The sequence below is a fragment of the Capsicum annuum genome, chromosome 5 (genome assembly GCF_002878395.1).
Source record: "Capsicum annuum cultivar UCD-10X-F1 chromosome 5, UCD10Xv1.1, whole genome shotgun sequence".
In the NCBI taxonomy this organism is placed as follows: domain Eukaryota; kingdom Viridiplantae; phylum Streptophyta; class Magnoliopsida; order Solanales; family Solanaceae; genus Capsicum; species Capsicum annuum.
In genome coordinates this window covers 15440530-15458138 of record NC_061115.1, presented here as the reverse complement: position 1 = coordinate 15458138, position 17609 = coordinate 15440530, and the positions used below count along the sequence as shown (strand labels likewise).

The window sequence follows — 17609 nt, the reverse complement described above, 5'->3', positions numbered from 1 at the left end:
TTAATTTGAAATTTTATAATTTTAAATTAAAATTATGTAAAATATAATAAAATATTTTTTAATTTGTAATTTTAAACATGCTTGTTAAAATTCAAGTATTGTCATAAAAAAAGAGTTATTCCTTTTTAAATGAATTAAAAAAAAATCGATCATTCCTTTTTAAACAGAGAGTACTTTTTTGAGAGTTAATATTATATAATTTTTAATTAATATTTTTAAACAGATTTTTTTGTTATATTAACATGAATAGAATTACAAGTAATATCTTTTATTTAATTTTCAAATATTAAAAATATAATTTAAAATACACATCTAATTCAATTTATAATTAGTTAAATTGGCCCCCTAAAAGAAAAATATAATAAATAAAAATAAACAAAAGAAGTAATACTCCATTTAGTACTACTCTCTGTATCATTTTACTTATCTACGCTATTAAAATACATATTCAATTTATTTTATTTTTGTAAATTTATAAAAATAAAATAGAATTAATTTTTTTTTTCATTGTCCTTAAAATTAAAATTTTGAAAGTATAAATATTGTAAAGTTGTAAAAAGGTCATCCACTTTTAATTTTAATACTAATGAATATGCCACATGAATAAAAAGTACACTAAAAAGATGATAAGAGTAAATTATGAAAATATCACATTTGTTTGTGAATTCGTGAAAATATCAGGTGGTTAAGTTTATACATCCAATTTATTACTCCTTAATATTTTCTTTTTACTTGTCTTTTATATTATTATTTTTACTTATTTTTTGATAAATTAAAATAGATTTTTCAAATATTAGCTTCATTAATAAGTAGTTACATAAAAATATTAATAGTTAAATTTAATTTTCAAAATATAATTTAATAAACAAAATTTTAATAAATACTTTCTTAAATAAAAAATGTAAATTATACTCAACCTAAAACAGATAAAAGAAGAGGAAGTATATGAGAAAGCAAGAGTGAATACAGATTTACCACTGCAATATTGATGCACATAGATAATTCACAAACTATTCACTAAAATTAAGTTGACTAGATTGAAAAGAAGGAAAGGGAAAGAAAGGAAAAACTTTAGTTACTTAAGTTAAAAAAATATCTTTAAAATGTAATATATAATCTAGAGGCACAAATATTATGGTAGGTGGAGGAGGTAGCAGGAATGGGAGCTATAAAGTGAGAGTAAAGATGAGGTGTGTTGAGAAATATTACTTATGAAAATTGTTTTCGCTAGTTTCATTAGAAAAATTATTTTCTGGTTTTTAAAAAACTTGGTTTTCAAAAATTTTAGCATCAGAACTTTTTTTTAATCCTTCTTTAAGTTTACCAATAGAATAAAACTAGAAAACATTTTCTCCATACGAATGCACCCTAAATCTGATCACTTCATAGCCAGTGGACACCTCCTTAATACACTATCAATTGGATTTAATAAACCCCCAACTCCTAACTATTTTTCTCATTCCTCCATTAATTTAGTCCCAATTTTCTCTCTATAAATACCGTTAAGTCTCACTAGTTTCTTTACCCAACACTCAAGCAAAACATTTGTGGTATCCTCAATCCACTACTCTCCTTCTCTGTATTGTTTTATCTGTCTTAGTTTTTGTAACAGAACATGGTTGGCAAGATTGCATGCTTCGTGCTTTTTTGCATGGTGGTGGTTGCACCCTATGCAGAGGCACTGACATGCGGTCAGGTTACAGGTGGCGTGGCTCCTTGCCTCCCTTATTTGACGGGTCGTGGTCCTCTCGGTGGCTGCTGTGGTGGTATTAAGGGTCTGTTGGGTGCAGCCAAGACTCCAGCGGACAGGAAGACAGCCTGTACTTGCCTGAAATCAGCCGCTAGTGCTATTAAGGGCATTGATGTGGCCAAAGCTGCTGGTCTCCCTGCTGCTTGTGGCGTCAACATCCCTTACAAGATCAGCCCCTCCACTGACTGCTCCAAGTACGTTCATTTTCCTTCTTCCCGCTAGATCTACGTACTATGTTTTGTGCATTGATAGTATTAATCTTTTTTATATAGTGTTTCACTGTATAACTTAAATATAGATATGCCAATAACGTAAAAGGATATCACAGTTTTATACTATTACCGTGTTTTAAAAGTGGGCTATTTTGGGATACAGATTGACAGATTTCTACAGCATATAGCTAGTATTATATATTATACGATCTAACATGTTACAAAAAGAAGCATATTTGCATACTATCAATTGTTACACCAACAGTAGCAACTTCATGTGCTCTCTATGCGAGAAGATAATCGGTTAATGTTGGTTTATTGTGGCAATGCAGAGTCCAGTAAGGATGATCCAATCATCACAATTTAATATCATGATGTGGAGAAGAATAAGATGCATGGATGGAGTGTGATCCTGCATGTGGATCCATTATATTCTATGTTGTATCAGTTGTCTCTCTCTCTTTTATTTGTGTCTTTTGGAGGCATAGTCGATGAGCTTTGTATTGAAACTTTGGTGGTTAGTTGTGGTTGTATTGCAACCCAATTTTCATAATACATGCTCTATTATCTTAATTAGTTCAATGTCTCCTCCACGATTTCTTTCACTCTATTCTCTTCTTCTTCTTTTTTCTTTTTCAATTGGCTTAACAATTATACGTACGATCGTTTGTTATTTACATAATATCAAGCAGGTGTTAGATAAGTGATTACACTAATTTTGAATTGTTATCTTACAAAAGAGAGGATAAGACATATTACATAAATATGACTCTATGCTTTACACCAAATTATAACATTGACAGTGTACAAATATAACCTTTAATTATTTAAAATTGCACAAATATGACCTCCAATCCGATGTGGCAAAATACGTGTTGTACACGCAAAACTAGGCACGTTGGGCTAAAATTTTGAGTGTTCCAACCAAAAAAAAAAGGTAAAATGACTATTAAGCCCTTACTAATTCCTTTTTATTTATTTAAATGACTTTTTACTATTATTTTTTCATTATTTTCAGCTCAAGATGAAATTATACTAATAATAAATAAAAAAATTATAGTTTTAATAAAATATTATTAAATTAACGTTATTAAAATATTATTAAATTAACGTTATTAAAATGTTATTAAATTAACGTTATTAAAATGTTATTAAACTAATGTTATTAAATTAACGTTATTAAAATGTTATTAAACTAACGTTATTAAAACGTTATTAAATTAACATTATTAAAAAGTTATTAATAAAACGGTGTTAAATTAAGATTATTAAATTAACGTTATTAAATTAATATTATTAAAATATTATTAAATTAACTTTATTAAATTAATATTTTTAAATTAATATTATTAAAATGTTATTTAATTAACGTTATTAAAATGTTATTAAATTAACTTTATTAAAACGTTATTAAGGACAGTAGTAGTATATTAAATTAATGTTATTAAATTAACGCTATTAATAAAATGTTATTAAGATGAAAATTTTGTATAATAATAATAATAATAATAATAATAATAATAAGCAAAACGACGTCGTTTTGACTTATAGAAGCAAAATGACGTCGTTTTAAGTGAAACCGCATCATGCCATGTCATTCCTTTTAACGTGGCATTGTGTGATTGAATTACCTTTCCACGTAGGCACAAGTGAAACTCACGCATGGAGGTTGCAAAATTGGAGGTCATATTTGTTCAGGTTTTGAATAATTAAAGGTTTTGTTTGTGCACTATTAAAGTTTAAGCTCAAAATTATAATTTAATGTTAAGTTTAGGATCATATATATATATATATATATATATAATACATATATGTATTATGCCAGAGGATGATACAGTTGGAATTCAAGAATTACACTGAAGGGTGCATAAAGTACCATACTTTGTTTTATATATGAGATATTGTTAAGCAAAAACCCATGAAACATACGTGAAGCAGAAGAGATACTACCGAAGTGTGAACATATATCTTAATCATATCAAGTATATGTAGTTGGAATGATGGAACCTTTGTGATGAATTTATACTAAATTGCTAGTTCGATTTCTCTATTGTCACTTCATATCTTCTTTTTCCCTGATTTAACTCCTTAATTCATTTCTCCATTTCGTAGCTAGCTTCTTGCCCAGATATAGAAAACGAAAGAAATTCCAGGTCACTGCAACTTAATACATAAATGACATTCCTGGTTACTGGAGAAGATTTGGGAAAGAAACACCATACAAACTTATTTCGAAAAAGCTATACCTTAAATTTGTTTGATTTGATTTTAAGGTTTTAAAATAAAAGTGTGTGGTTAGAGGTTAAATAGTTATTTTTAAAACTTGTAGAACCCAAGTTATATTTTTAAATACTTTACCCCTTTCCACTCCTTTAAAATAATACTCGACGATTCCAACGCCCTCTCTCTGACCTCTGAAATTCTTATGCTCTCCTAAGGAAAAACTTCTCAATTTTCAATTGATATTTTCAAGTGTTCAAGCCCCGCATCTCCATCGTCTTCATAGTAAGATTAGTGTTATTGATCTTGCGGTCACTTTAAGCTATATATTGGTTATTTTTGTTTTTGTTTTTGTTTATGACTATTGAATTTCTTCAAAAAAAAAAAAATCAAAATTTCTTTGTATAAGGGAAGTGATTCAGTTAAAATCAGTGTTATTTAGCTTCAATTATATGATTGTGTATCAGTTTTGGTCGGAATGTAATCAACATTTCATTTTAAATTTTGTAATTTTTTTTTTTTTGAATTTGATGATCAAACTCTGAATTTTTGTATTTTGTTTTCGTATTCTTCTTCACTATGATGGTAAATATCATTATATTTTGCTAGTTTTGATTTGAAATTGATTTATTTATGTTCTTGCAAATGCATATTTTGATAATAGAATTCCGGTTCATTCAATATTTGATTTCTTAGATTTTCTGAGTTCTTTTTCTTCATTATAATGGTATTTTCTGGGTTTGATTTTGTATTTTGCCGTTTCTATTGCTTTAAATAGTGTCATCCTTTTAATAGACTGTTTGGTCTATTGTACATCTTCTAAAAAACTATGACTAGAGGTAGAGCTTCATTGCAAAATACGGGTATTAAAAGAAGAGCGAAAGAAGCTTCGAGGACTTCAAAAAGAAAAAGAGTTGAATTTAAAGTAGAAGAGTCGGAAATAGACGAGTCATTTGATGAAGAAAATATGCAGGGAGTTTAGTCGGAGATATTTTGAGCAAAAAAATGGAATTGAAGAGGAGGTAGATGAGGAGACGTTGTCTGTGCCTCATCGTGTTAGGTACATTTCTGGTGAGAGTTACGGTCTCCACTCTATTTCTGATGATATTGGGTCAAAATTTCAGTTTGATCAAGGATGACACTCTTCGAGCAATTTATAAAGGTTTTGAATGATCAAAATCTTAAAGCTAGGTTCAAGCGGTTGTGTTTTGGGGTCTTATGAAAGTTGCCTAAGTTTATCAAGTTCAATGGATAGCTTGTCTATTACACCTAGCTGCGTAGAGTAAGGAAGACCCGGAGGAGAATAAGAGTTGGTTTTGCATAAATGACAGACCAACTTGTTTAGGCTTGAAGGAGTTTGCATTGATCACTGGGTTTAATTATTCAAAATATCCCCGTGATTCTAAGTACAATCGGGTGAATAAGAAGGGTGGAGCTTTTTACAAAAGGATAACTAAAAGAAGAAGATTAGTGTGAAGAGGTTGTTGAAGCTTATGAGAGAAGATAGGTTGGACAAGAAGGATAAATACAAGTGTTGTCTGGTGTGGTTTGTCCACACTATTCTTCTCGCTCAGGATGAATTAAAGAGCATCGAGGTGGACATCATCAAGATGGTTGATTATATAGAATTCTTTGAGGAGTACCCATGGAGCAAAAGGTCATTCGATCTAATATTGAAATACGTAAAGAAGATGCATTTCAATAAGCTAAAGAAAACATATCTTGAGAGGAATGGTGTGTCGTACTCTCTGTTTGGATTCTCCTGGACATTTTTAGTAAATATTATCAATTATTTGATTAGTTTATTATAGATTGCCAGTTATTATGCATCATATTATATACTGAATGTGCTTTAATTTAAAGATTTTTTTGTCACCCTCTACTCAAATTTCTTTGATTAATTGACAACTGTACATATCAGATATTTTGTATTAAATCGGTTAGTGCTAGTGTATATATAAGTATCAGATATTTTGTATTAAATCGGTTAGTGCTAGTGTATATATAAGTAGAGGTATGGTAGATGAATTACATAGTTAGTTCAATCATCATGTAGAAGTTTTTATTTCATCTTTATAATAGAATTGTGTGTGAGAATTGTGTGTGAGAGAGAAAGAACTGATATTTTCTAAATTCCCTGGAATGCTACTTTAGATCAGTGTTTAATGTATAAATTATCATTGTATCTGAGCGAAATGACTACATTGAGAATTGTCGATCTCAGAATTGATCAACATCTTAATATTTTCTACTATTTTTTTTTGTTTTTGCTTCATATTTGAGTTCGTAATTGAGAGAAAATGGTGAAAAAGATTGATCATGATGATCCATTGTTTCTCTCATCTTTCGATATACCGAAGCTGTACAAATTGGGATACAACTCGTCGAAATAGAGAATTACACATTGTGGAGTCATGCAATATAGTTGAATCTTCTTACGAAGAACAAGTTAAGGTTTATTAATGGGAGTATTAAGAGATTATTTTAGAGATGAATTAAAGAAAAAATAGTGTCAGACAATTGGATATCCATCCGATTGGAAGGATAAAAGTAGGGTCAATATGGTTCACGTTGCAGATGGATCACTGGTGAAAGGGGTAAGAGACCTTAGTTTATGTCCTACTCTACAAATATCAATACAAAGATCTCAGAGGTATGGTAATGAGCAATACAATCCTATTCTCAGTACTATTCTCAGCTAGGAACTAGCTATAGAAGAGGATCAGTCCCTTCACTCCAAACCAACACAATTAAATACTGGACGTGTTAAACAAGCTAAAATTGCAGGACTTAAGTGAAAATATAGAAAGTATATTTGCAGTTACGTCTTTATGTAAAATAGTTAGTGATAGTTGTGTAAAGTGGATTGTAGACAGTGGTGCTACTATCCACATGGTAGGTATTGAATCCTTATTGAATCATGAATTGACAGTGACCAATCTAGGAAAGATTCATTTGGCTAAAAGAGATTCAACCACTAGTACTCACTCAGGAAATACAAGGTTAATAGAAGGTGATGTAGTTAAAGATATGTTATGTGTACATCTTTTAAGTTCAACCTTTTGTCACTATCTAAATTGATTATAGAGTTGAATTGTTATGCTTTAGTCTTTCTAAATTTTTTCATCCTTCAGGATCTCTTCACTGAAAAGGTGAAGGAGATTGATGAAGAGAAAAAAGGAGTATCCTTTCTGAGAGCACAAAGACAACATCAAGCACAAGAATAGGATACCAGATCATTAATAGTAGCTAAAGAAATGATTATGGTGATGATGTGTGGCATAGAAGACTAGGGCATATGCCTATGAATATAATAAGAAAGATTAGTATGCTAAAGACTAATCATAACCTTGCATTATCTCATTGTAATATACGTTCATTAGCAAGATAAAGTAGGCTTTCATTTCAAATCAGTAATAGTAGAAGTGTCAACTATTTTGATTTGATTCAAATAGATGTATAGGAGCATACAATGTTGCTACACATAATAACATGAAGTTTTTTTTTTTTCTTACATTGGTTGAAGATCATTCTAGGTGGACTTTGGGTATTTATAATGCACCTTAAATAAGATGTTTCTAGTATCTTAAAACACTTTGTTTTAATGGTTAAGACTTAGTTTGAGTTGTCGAAAAAGGTTGTTAGATCAGATAATGGCGGATAGTTCTTTAACTCTCAGTGTAATGAATTGTTCAAAAATTATGGATAATGCATCAAATTTTTTGTTCACATCAACTACACCAAAATAGTATAATGCAGAGAAAACATAGACATGTTTTAGAGACAGTTAGAGCAGTCAAATTTCAAGGGCATCTAACAAGCAGGTTTTGGGGAGAGTTTATACTTGCAGTTGTGCATTGTAATACCCCATACTTTTCTTAGTTTCGTTTAGCTCCTAGGTGTCAAGGGTCAACTTCAAAGGTGAATAACTCTTTATACGTATGGTATTTTCTAGCTTTGACCCACCAATTTGTAGATAATTGAATTAGCTTTTCAATGATACCAATTTCGCATTAATTCGATACTCAGTTGAGAAGTTATGGCGTTTTTAGTGAAAAACAATAGAGCACTGCGATAGTACCGCATCCCGGTGAGGTACAGAATAGCAATTGTCTGATTTCTAGTGAGGCACCGCAATTATCTCGTGTCACGATGAAGCCCAAATTCTTGTTTGTCCATTTTCCAGAAGCTCACCGCGATTGGTCTGTATCGTGGCAAAATCCCCAATGGGGCAGACATCGTGTCGCGGTGGAGTGCAAAATGGCACATGTCCCTTATCCAGTGAGCCCAACGCGATTTCACCGTGTTACGTCAAGGGATGAAATCACGTTCGTCCCTTATCTAGAATGGCACCGCAATAGGTGTTGCGTCGTGATGCCTTCCAAAATTGAGATTTCTAGTTTCGAAGTTGATTTTAAAAAGGGTAGTTTGGTCTTTTCTCAAGCCTCCAATTTGTGAAAAACACAAGATTAAACCCATTCTAAGCCTATTATACTCTTATTTCATTAACTTTCTCTAAAAGAAACCCTAGAGCTTCAATACTTAATCCCCAAGAAATCCAAATTCCACCATTTTTTTCCAAGATAACCCAAGATTCAAGAATTTCAATTCAAGATATTCAAGAATCACTCCTTAAGAGCACAAACATGAATTCAAAGTTCAAGTTTCTTCCTTTATTCATCAATTAAGGTATTTGGGGTTATGAACAAGGGTAATCTTTTCACCCTTGTGCCCAAAACTTTTTTTAATTATGATTTTACATGAATCTACATGAATATACATTGATTTTAGATTAGGGTTCATACCCAGATGTTGTTATTTGAAGATTATGATGTTTCAAGTGATTTAGATGTTGAATTTCATGTCTACTTTCGTATTTTTATGCTTATGACATTATTTTCCAGATTTAGAATTTGATTTATCAATGTATTCGTTATCAAGCATGAGCTTTATGAAATTTTGACATGAATTTGATGCATGGGTTACTAAGCCCTAGTTTGAAAATTGATATTTCAAGAATGACTATGCTTTGGGCATCCTATGATTGGTTTATTCTTAGATTTTTATCAAGATTTGGTCTTTTGGTCTTAGCATAGATATGAAATCTACTTTACAGTTTCAATTACAGTTTAAAATAAATAGACATATAATTGGTTTCATCATGAACCCTTATACTAATTTTAAAGTGGATTTCCTACAGAATGAGCATATAGATTAAAGGAAGTAGTATTTAGCACCGAGCAGAAAGTGTCGATTAAGTGCATCCTACTTTCCTAGAACTACGAACTAACATAGGTACATTTTTATATTTATTCCATTTCTATATGGATGATAGTTACATATGTGATCATTTAGCACAGGTTATACTCCATGGAAAGAGTATGACACCTCTCCCCAACATGAGGTTTTCCTCTTAGGGGAACTAGACGTTGGACACTATAACAGGTCACATGGTGTATGTCGGATAGAAGAACCTCCCTACTAGTAAAAATAATAAAACAACTTTTGTGAGAATTTCCCTACAGCTTAAGAACCTTGCAGAGCAGGTTTTAAAAGAATTCCTAATTGAAAAGCTTTTAATAGAGCTTTCTATAGCTTAACAGAAAAGAAAAACAGATAACAGTTCAACTTTCAGACTTTAAATGTGAGCTCACTAGATTTACACAATATGTGTTGTTGTTTATGATTGATTATTTTCAACTTTCAATTATTCAAGCCAATGTGAGTCATTATGTTTAGCATGCATATTTTTTAAGTTTGATAACATTGGGATATTATTTTTACTTATGCATTCACCCCCACATGCTCAATACATCTTCAAAGTACTGATCTACATAGACGTCTATGTGCTACAATATTTAATAATGTAGGTTTAGGTGCTTAGTCTCAGCAACGTGAGTAATTTTGGGCATCCCATCTATTTCCCGACTGTTGGTGATTCCTTATGGTTTGAGGGCCTATTTATCCAGATTTCCTTTTTTTATAGTATTTGATTAGTTATCTTCAATTTAGTTTGAGTTAGTTGGGGGTTTATCCCAACGGCTATCTAGTTCTTATTAGTAGAGGCTTGTCGGACTACTAGCTATTATTCAGACTTTCAGTATTAGTTTTTCAAACAGTATATTTAGTGGATTTCAGTCAATTTTGATATAATTCAGCATCGTTGCTCGATTAGTTTACATTGATATGAGTTTCAAACCTAGTAGAAGGATTATAGAGTTATCTTAAGACTACTTATAGTCTTGAGCACTGTGTGACATCTCAGGACCCATTTTTGGAGTGTTACAAACTTGGTATCAGAGCCTAAGTTTAGCGAGTCTAAGGGAGTGTAACAAGCCGCATTATGTAGAGTCTTGATCATGGATGTGAAGCGCGCCACATTTATGAGCAAGAGGCTATGGGACATTTTAGGAAATTATCTCCTTTCTTTCATAATCCATCGTGCTTATAGCCATCACTATTTGTTTTTAACTTATGCTCTTTCATGATAGAAAATGCCTCCTCGTAGAGCTAATACCCGCAGAAATGATAACCAGCCACCCTAACATATTGATCCTTTAAATGAAGATATGTCTCATGCCAAATTTTGGGCTGCCTTTCAGGCATTGGCCCAAGCTATGACTGTCAATGTTCAGGGAAACCAATAGGCTACAATCCCGTATCAGTAAGAAGGTGATTTAGCTGCTGCCAGATTTCATGACTTCATAAAGATGAATCCGCCCGAATTCTTTGGGTTCAAGATAGGTGAGAACCCATAGTTGTATCTTGATGTGGAGTAAAAGATCACCCAAGTTATGCATGTTACTAAAGAGAAGAGTGTAGAATTGGCTTCTTATAGGTTGAAGGATATTGCTTATGATTAGGTTGTTATGTGGAATAAAGGTAGGGGTGAGAATGCAGCTTCTATGAGTTGATAGGTGTTTCTGGACGTGTTTCTAGATAGGTTTTTTCTATGTGAGTTACGGGAAGAAAATATTTAGGAGTTCATGAACCTGAGGCAGGGCTCAATGACAGTGAAGGAGTACTGTCTTAAGTTCAATCAGTTGTCCAAGTATGCTCCTGATTTGATAGCTGACACTAGATCTAGTATGAGTAAGTTTGTTACCAGAGTGTCCAAATTGGTAGTCAAGGAGTGTAGGACTGCCATGTTTATTAGAGATATGGAACTTTCTAGATTGATGACTCATGCCCAACAGATTGAGGTAGAAAAGTTGAAGGGAAGAGATAGAGGAAATGAAAAGGCTAAAACTGGGCAGTTTGAGTATGGCCAATTAAGATTTGCAGGGGGAAATCATCCGTAGTTTCAGAGTCGCTCGCCCTTGCCGGCACCATCTTTAGCCAGTGCTCCCTCACACAGAACCAAGTAGGAGAAGTGGGGTAGGAATTCTATGTCTAGATCTCAGAATAATGTGGGTAGAAGACCTAGTTATCCTGTGTGTGCTAGATGTGGTAAGAATTATCTTGGTGAGTGCTTGTTGGGTCAGAAAGCTTGTTTTGGATATGGTAAGTTGGGCTACAAAATCAAAGAGTATCGGTATGCTATGCAAGGAAGTAGGGATATTCATCCCCAGACTCAAGCTACTAGTGCACTAGCTTTTGTAGGTCACCCAGCCCCTCCTCAGGGTGCATAATCCAGAATCGATGGCGATCAGCGCCAAAATTGATTCTATGCATTACTATCACACCAGGAGCAAGAGAGTTCACCAAATATTGTTATCGGTATGCTTCGTGTCTTTCATTTTGATGTTTATGTGTTATTAGATCCTGGGTTAAATTTCTCTTATGTGACTCCGTTAGTTGCGGTAATTTTGGAATAGATCCTGAAAAGCTTTCTAGGACCTTCTCCATTTTTACTCCAGTAGGTGAATCAGTTATTGCCAAATAAATCTATAGAAAGTGTCCCATCACTGTCCTTCATAGGATCATGTTAGAAAATTTGATAGAATTAGACATGGTTGAATTTGACCTTATTCTTGGTATGGATTGGCTCTATTTTTTATGCATCTATAGACTGTCGCAATTGAGTGGTGAAGTTTTAGTTTCCTGATGAGCCAGTCTTTGGATGAAAAGGTAATTCAGTGTCTTCCAAGAGTCATTTCATATCCTATCTTAAATCCAAAAAGTTGATATCAAAAGGGTCTATCTATCATTTTGTTCAATTCAAAGATGCCAAGTCTAAGGCTCCAAGCATTCAGTCAGTCCGGGTAGTAAATGAGTTTTCGAAAGTCTTTCCTGAAGAGTTGCCAGGGGTACCTCCTGAAAGGGAAATAGAATTCAGAATTGATTTTCTTCTTGATACTCAACCCATCTTTATTTCTCCATATCGTATGGCTCCTGCCAAACTTAAAGAGTTGAAAGAGCAACTTAAAAACCTCTTAGATAAGGGTTTCATAAGGCTCAATATTTCTCGATGGGGTGCTCCCATCCTATTCATGCATAAGAAAGATGGTTCTCTGCGTATGTGCATTGACTATCGTCAGCTGAATAAAGTCACAGTTAAAAATAGATATCGTCTCCCCAGAATTGATGAATTATTTGATCAACTCCAAGGTGAAAATTATTTCTCCAAGATAGACCTTAGATCTGGCTATCATTAGCTTAGAGTAAGAGAATGTGATATTCTGAAGACAACTTTCAGAACCCATTATGGTCAATTTAAATTCCTAGTCATGTCTTTCTGGCTAACAAATTCCTTAGAAACCTTCATGGACTTGATGACCCGAGTGTTCAAACAGTACCTAGATATGTTTGTCATAGTCTTTATCGATGATATACTTGTCTATTCCTGTAGTGAGGATGACCATGCAGACCATCTTAAAATTTTGTTGCAAACTCTTAGAGATCATCATCTGTTCATCAAATTCAACAAGTGTAAATTTTTGCTAAGATCAGTAGCTTACCTCGATCATATTATTTTCAATGATGGCATTAGAGTTAATACTCAAAAGACCGAAGCAGTAAGAAACTGGCCTAGACCCATTTCTCCATCAGACATCAAAAGTTTCTTGGGTTTAGCTGGCTATTATAGACGGTTTGTTGAGGGGTTTTGGTCCATTGCATCTCACATGACCAAATTAACTCAAAAGAAAGTTAAGTTTCAGTGGTCAAATTTTTCTGAGAAGAGTTTTCAGGATTTTAAGGCTCGACTCACTTTAGGCCTAGTCTTAGCATTACGTGATGGTACAGATGGATTCGTTGTCTATTGTGATGCCTCTTGAGTTGGTTTGTTTTGTGTTTTGATGAAAAGAGGTAAGGTCATAGCCTATGCCTCTAGACAACTTAAGCCTTACAAAAAGAACTATCCTACCCATGATCTTAAATTAGCTATTGTTGTGTTTGCTTTGAAAATATAGAGGCACTATCTTTATGGGGTGTATTTTGATGCATTTACAGACCACAAAAGTTTGCAGTATGTGTTTACGCAGAGAGAGTTGAATCTCTGTCAGAGAAGGTGGTTAGAATTGTTGAAAGATTATGACATGAGTGTTTTGTATCATCCGGGGAAGGCCAATGTTGTGGAAAATACCCTTAGTAGACTTTCTATGGGTAGTGTTGCTCATGTGGAGAATGATAAGAAGGACCTAGTTTGAGAAGTTCATCAATTTTCTAGATTGGGTGTTCGTTTAGGTTGTTTGGCTGAGGGTAATGTTTGGGTCCAGAATAGTGCAAAATCTTCTTTAGTTTCTGAGGTGAAGGAGAAACAAGATAAGGATCCCGTTCTAGCTAAGTTGAAGGAGTCGGTCAGAGATTAGAAGGTAGATTTTTTCTCCTAAGGGGGTGATGGTGTGTTGAGATACTGAGTAAATTATGTGTGTCGTCCATTGATGATTTGAGACAATGAATTATGGCTGAAGTGCATGGTGTGCGTTACTCCATTTACCCTAGTGCTACTAAGATGTACCGAGATTTACAAAAAATCTATTGGCCGAGTGGTATGAAAAAAGATACTGCAGAGTTCATAGCTAAGTGTTCAGTTTGTCAACAGGTTAAGGTAGAGCACCAAAGTCTTGGTGGCACTTTGCAAGAGATCAATATTGTCACTTGGAAGTGGGAAGAGGTGAATAAGAATTTTGTAACAGGGTTACCTCATTTGCGACTTCAGCATGATTTGATTCAGGTTATTGTAGACAGGTTGACCAAATCAGCCCATTTCCTACTAGTTTATACGTCCTACTCAGCTGAAGATTATGCTAAGCTATATATTAGAGAATTAGTTAGATTGCATGGAGTTCTTTCATTTATCATTTTAGATAGGGGTACTCAGTTTACCTCTCACTTTTATAAAGTTTTTTTGTTCATCTTAGCTCAGCTTTTCATTCTCAGAAAGATGATCAGGCAGAGAGGACCATTCAAACTTTAGAAGATATGTTGAGGGCATGTGTGCTTGATTTCAAGGATTGTTGGGATGAGCATTTGTCGTTGATTAAGTTCACCTACAATAACAGTTACCATGCTAGTATTCAGATGGATCCGTTTGAGGTTCTTTATGGGAGAAGATGTAGGTTACCTATCGGTTGGTTCGAAGTGGGTGGGGCTGCGTTGATAGGGCCAGATGTGGTGTTAGAAGCTATGGAAAAAGTACAATTGATTCGACAAAGGTTGAAGACAACTCAGAGTCTTCAAAAATCTTATGCAGATGTGAGGAAAAGAGATCTTGAGTTTAAAGTTGATGACTTAGTTTATTTGAAAGTTTCACCCATGAAGGGGGTAAAGAGATTTGGAAAAAATGGGAAACTTAGTCCCAGCTACGTTGGTCCCTACAGGATATTGAGCTATGTTGGGAAGGTGGCATATGAGCTTGAATTTCCTGTAGACTTGTCATTCGTTCATCCTGTGTTTCATGTGTCCTTGTTAAGGAAGTGTATTAGTGATCCAGCGGTTGTAGTACCCTTAGAAAGCACAGACATTCGGGATAACCTCTCTTATAAAGAGATTCCAGTTGAAATCTTTGATCGCTAGATTCGTAGACTAAGGAACAAAGAAGTTTCCTTAGTCATATTTCTTTGGCGGAATCAATCCATTGAGGCAGATACTTGGGAAGTAGAATCAGATATGCAGACTAAGTACCCACATCTTTTCACCGCAAATTCAGATTCAGCTCAAGGTATCCCTCAAATCATTTTTTTCATTGCAAGCTTCAGCTTTATATAGTCATTCTTTTGATAGTTCTTGTATTTGCAAATCAGTTTAGTCATGTTTCAATTGTGCATGCCAGCCTATAGCCTCAGTTCCTCAGTATCAACAGTTTAACCAGTCTCATTCGAGGACGAATGTTTATAAGTGGGAGATGTTGTAATACCCCATACTTTTTTTTAGTTCTGTTTAGCTTCTAGTGTGTCAAGGGTCAACTACAAAGGTGAATAACTCTTTAAATGTGTGAAATTTTCCAGCTTTAGACCCATCAATTTGTAGATCATTGAATTAGCTTTCCAACGATACCAATTTCACATTAATTTAATACTCGGTTGCGAAGTTATGGCATTTTTAGTGAAAAATAGTAGAGCACCGCAGTAGTACTGTGTCACGGTGAGGTGCAGAATCGCAATTGTCTGATTTTCAGTGAGACACCGCGATTAGCCCACGTCGCGGGGAAGCCCAAATTCCTATTTGTCCCTTTTCCAGTAGCTTACCGCGATTGGCCTGCATCGCGTTAAAATACTCAATGGGACAGGTATTGCATCATGGAGGGGTGGAAAATGTCACTCATCTTTTTCCAGTGATGCAATGCAATTACACCGCATCGCGCTAAGGGCTGAAATCGCGTTCATCCCTTATCCAGAACGGCACCGCGATAGGTACCACGTCGCGCTGCTTGCCAAAATTGAGATTTCTAATTTCGAAGTTAATTTTAAAAATGGTAGTTTGGTCTTTTCGCAAGACTTTAATTTGTGAAAAACACAAAATTAAACCCATTCTAAGCCTATTATACTCTTATTTCATCAACTTTCTCTCAAAGAAATCCTAGAGCTTCAAAACTTAATCCCCAAGAAATCCAAATTCCACCATTCGTTTTCCAAGATAACCCAAGATTCAAGATTCTCAATTCAAGATATTCAAGAATCAATCCTCAATAGCATAAATAGGAACTCAAAGTTTAAGTTTCTTCCTTTGTTCATCAATTAAGGTATGTGGAGTTATGAACAAGGGTAATCCTTCCACCTTTGTGCTCAAAACTTATTTTAAATATGATTTTACATGAATCTACATGAATATACATTGATTTCAGATTAGGGTTTATACCTTAATGTTTTTATTTGAATATTATGATGTTTCAAATGATTTAGATGTTGAATTGCATGTCTACTTTTGTATTTTTATGCGTATGATATTATTTTCCAGATTTAGAATTTGATTTATGAATGCTTTCACTATCAAGCATGAGCTTTATGAAATTTTGATATGAATTTGATGCATGGGTTACTAAGCTCTAGTTTGAACATTGATATTTCAAGAATGACTATGCTTTGGGCATCCTATGATTAGTTTATTCTCAGATTTTTATCAAGATTTAACCTTTTGGTCTTAGCTTAGATATGGAATCCACTTTACAACTTCAATTACAATTTAAAATAAATAGACATATAGTTGGTTTCATCATGAACCCTTATACTAGTTTTAAAGTGAATTTTCTATAGTATAAGCATACATATTAAAGGGAGTAGTATTTAGCACCGAGCGGGAAGTGTGGGTTAGCACATCCTACTTTCCTAGAACTACGAGCCAATGTAGGTACAGTTTCAAATTTATTCCATTTCTATATGGATGACAGTTACAAATGTGATCACATAACTCAGGTTATACTCCCTGGCAAGAGTATGACACCTCTCCCCAACGTGAGGTTTTCCTCTTTGGGGAATTAGACGTTGGACACTATGACGGTTCACATGGTGTATGTCGGTTAGAAGAACCTCCCTACTAGTATAAATAATAAAATAGCTTTTGAGAGAATTTTCCTACATCTTAAAAATCTTACAGAACAACTTTTAAAAGAGTTCCCTAATAGAAAAGCTTTTAATAGTGTAGACACCTAATTTTGTCCCTCCCGAAGTTGAATTTTATTCATTTTTAGCTCATTTTACCACATACCCTCATCCTTTCTATACTTTTCCCACAAGAAAACAAATACGAACAATCCTAACAAATTAAATCCCGAATCCCAAAATATTCCCTTATCCTAACTAATTTTTACACCTCTCTCGCTACCCCACCTGATACTAGAAAGACAAGAGGAGGCTCAAAAACTACTCAAAACAATCCACAAATCAACTAGAACCCAAGGACCTCTTTGAGAGAAACTTTTGGCCAACAATAACAACACAAGGATTACAAGATACAAGGTGTATTTTAACACCAAAACAGCAACAATGACATAAGATTAAATAAGTCACAGATTCAACACAAACACAAGGGAAATTGCATAGAAAATA

General features: G+C 33.7%; 1 protein-coding gene across 1 annotated transcript; it reads left to right on the top strand.

Annotated features, from left to right (window-relative positions):
* Positions 1-1425: 1425 nt before the first annotated feature.
* Positions 1426-2544, top strand: LOC107866100 (non-specific lipid-transfer protein 2). Its single transcript, XM_016712286.2, has 2 exons — positions 1426-1944; positions 2295-2544. Exons 1-2 carry the CDS (start codon positions 1616-1618, stop codon positions 2302-2304), a joined length of 339 nt encoding a protein of 112 aa, XP_016567772.1. The 5' UTR covers positions 1426-1615; the 3' UTR covers positions 2305-2544.
* Positions 2545-17609: the final 15065 nt, after the last annotated feature.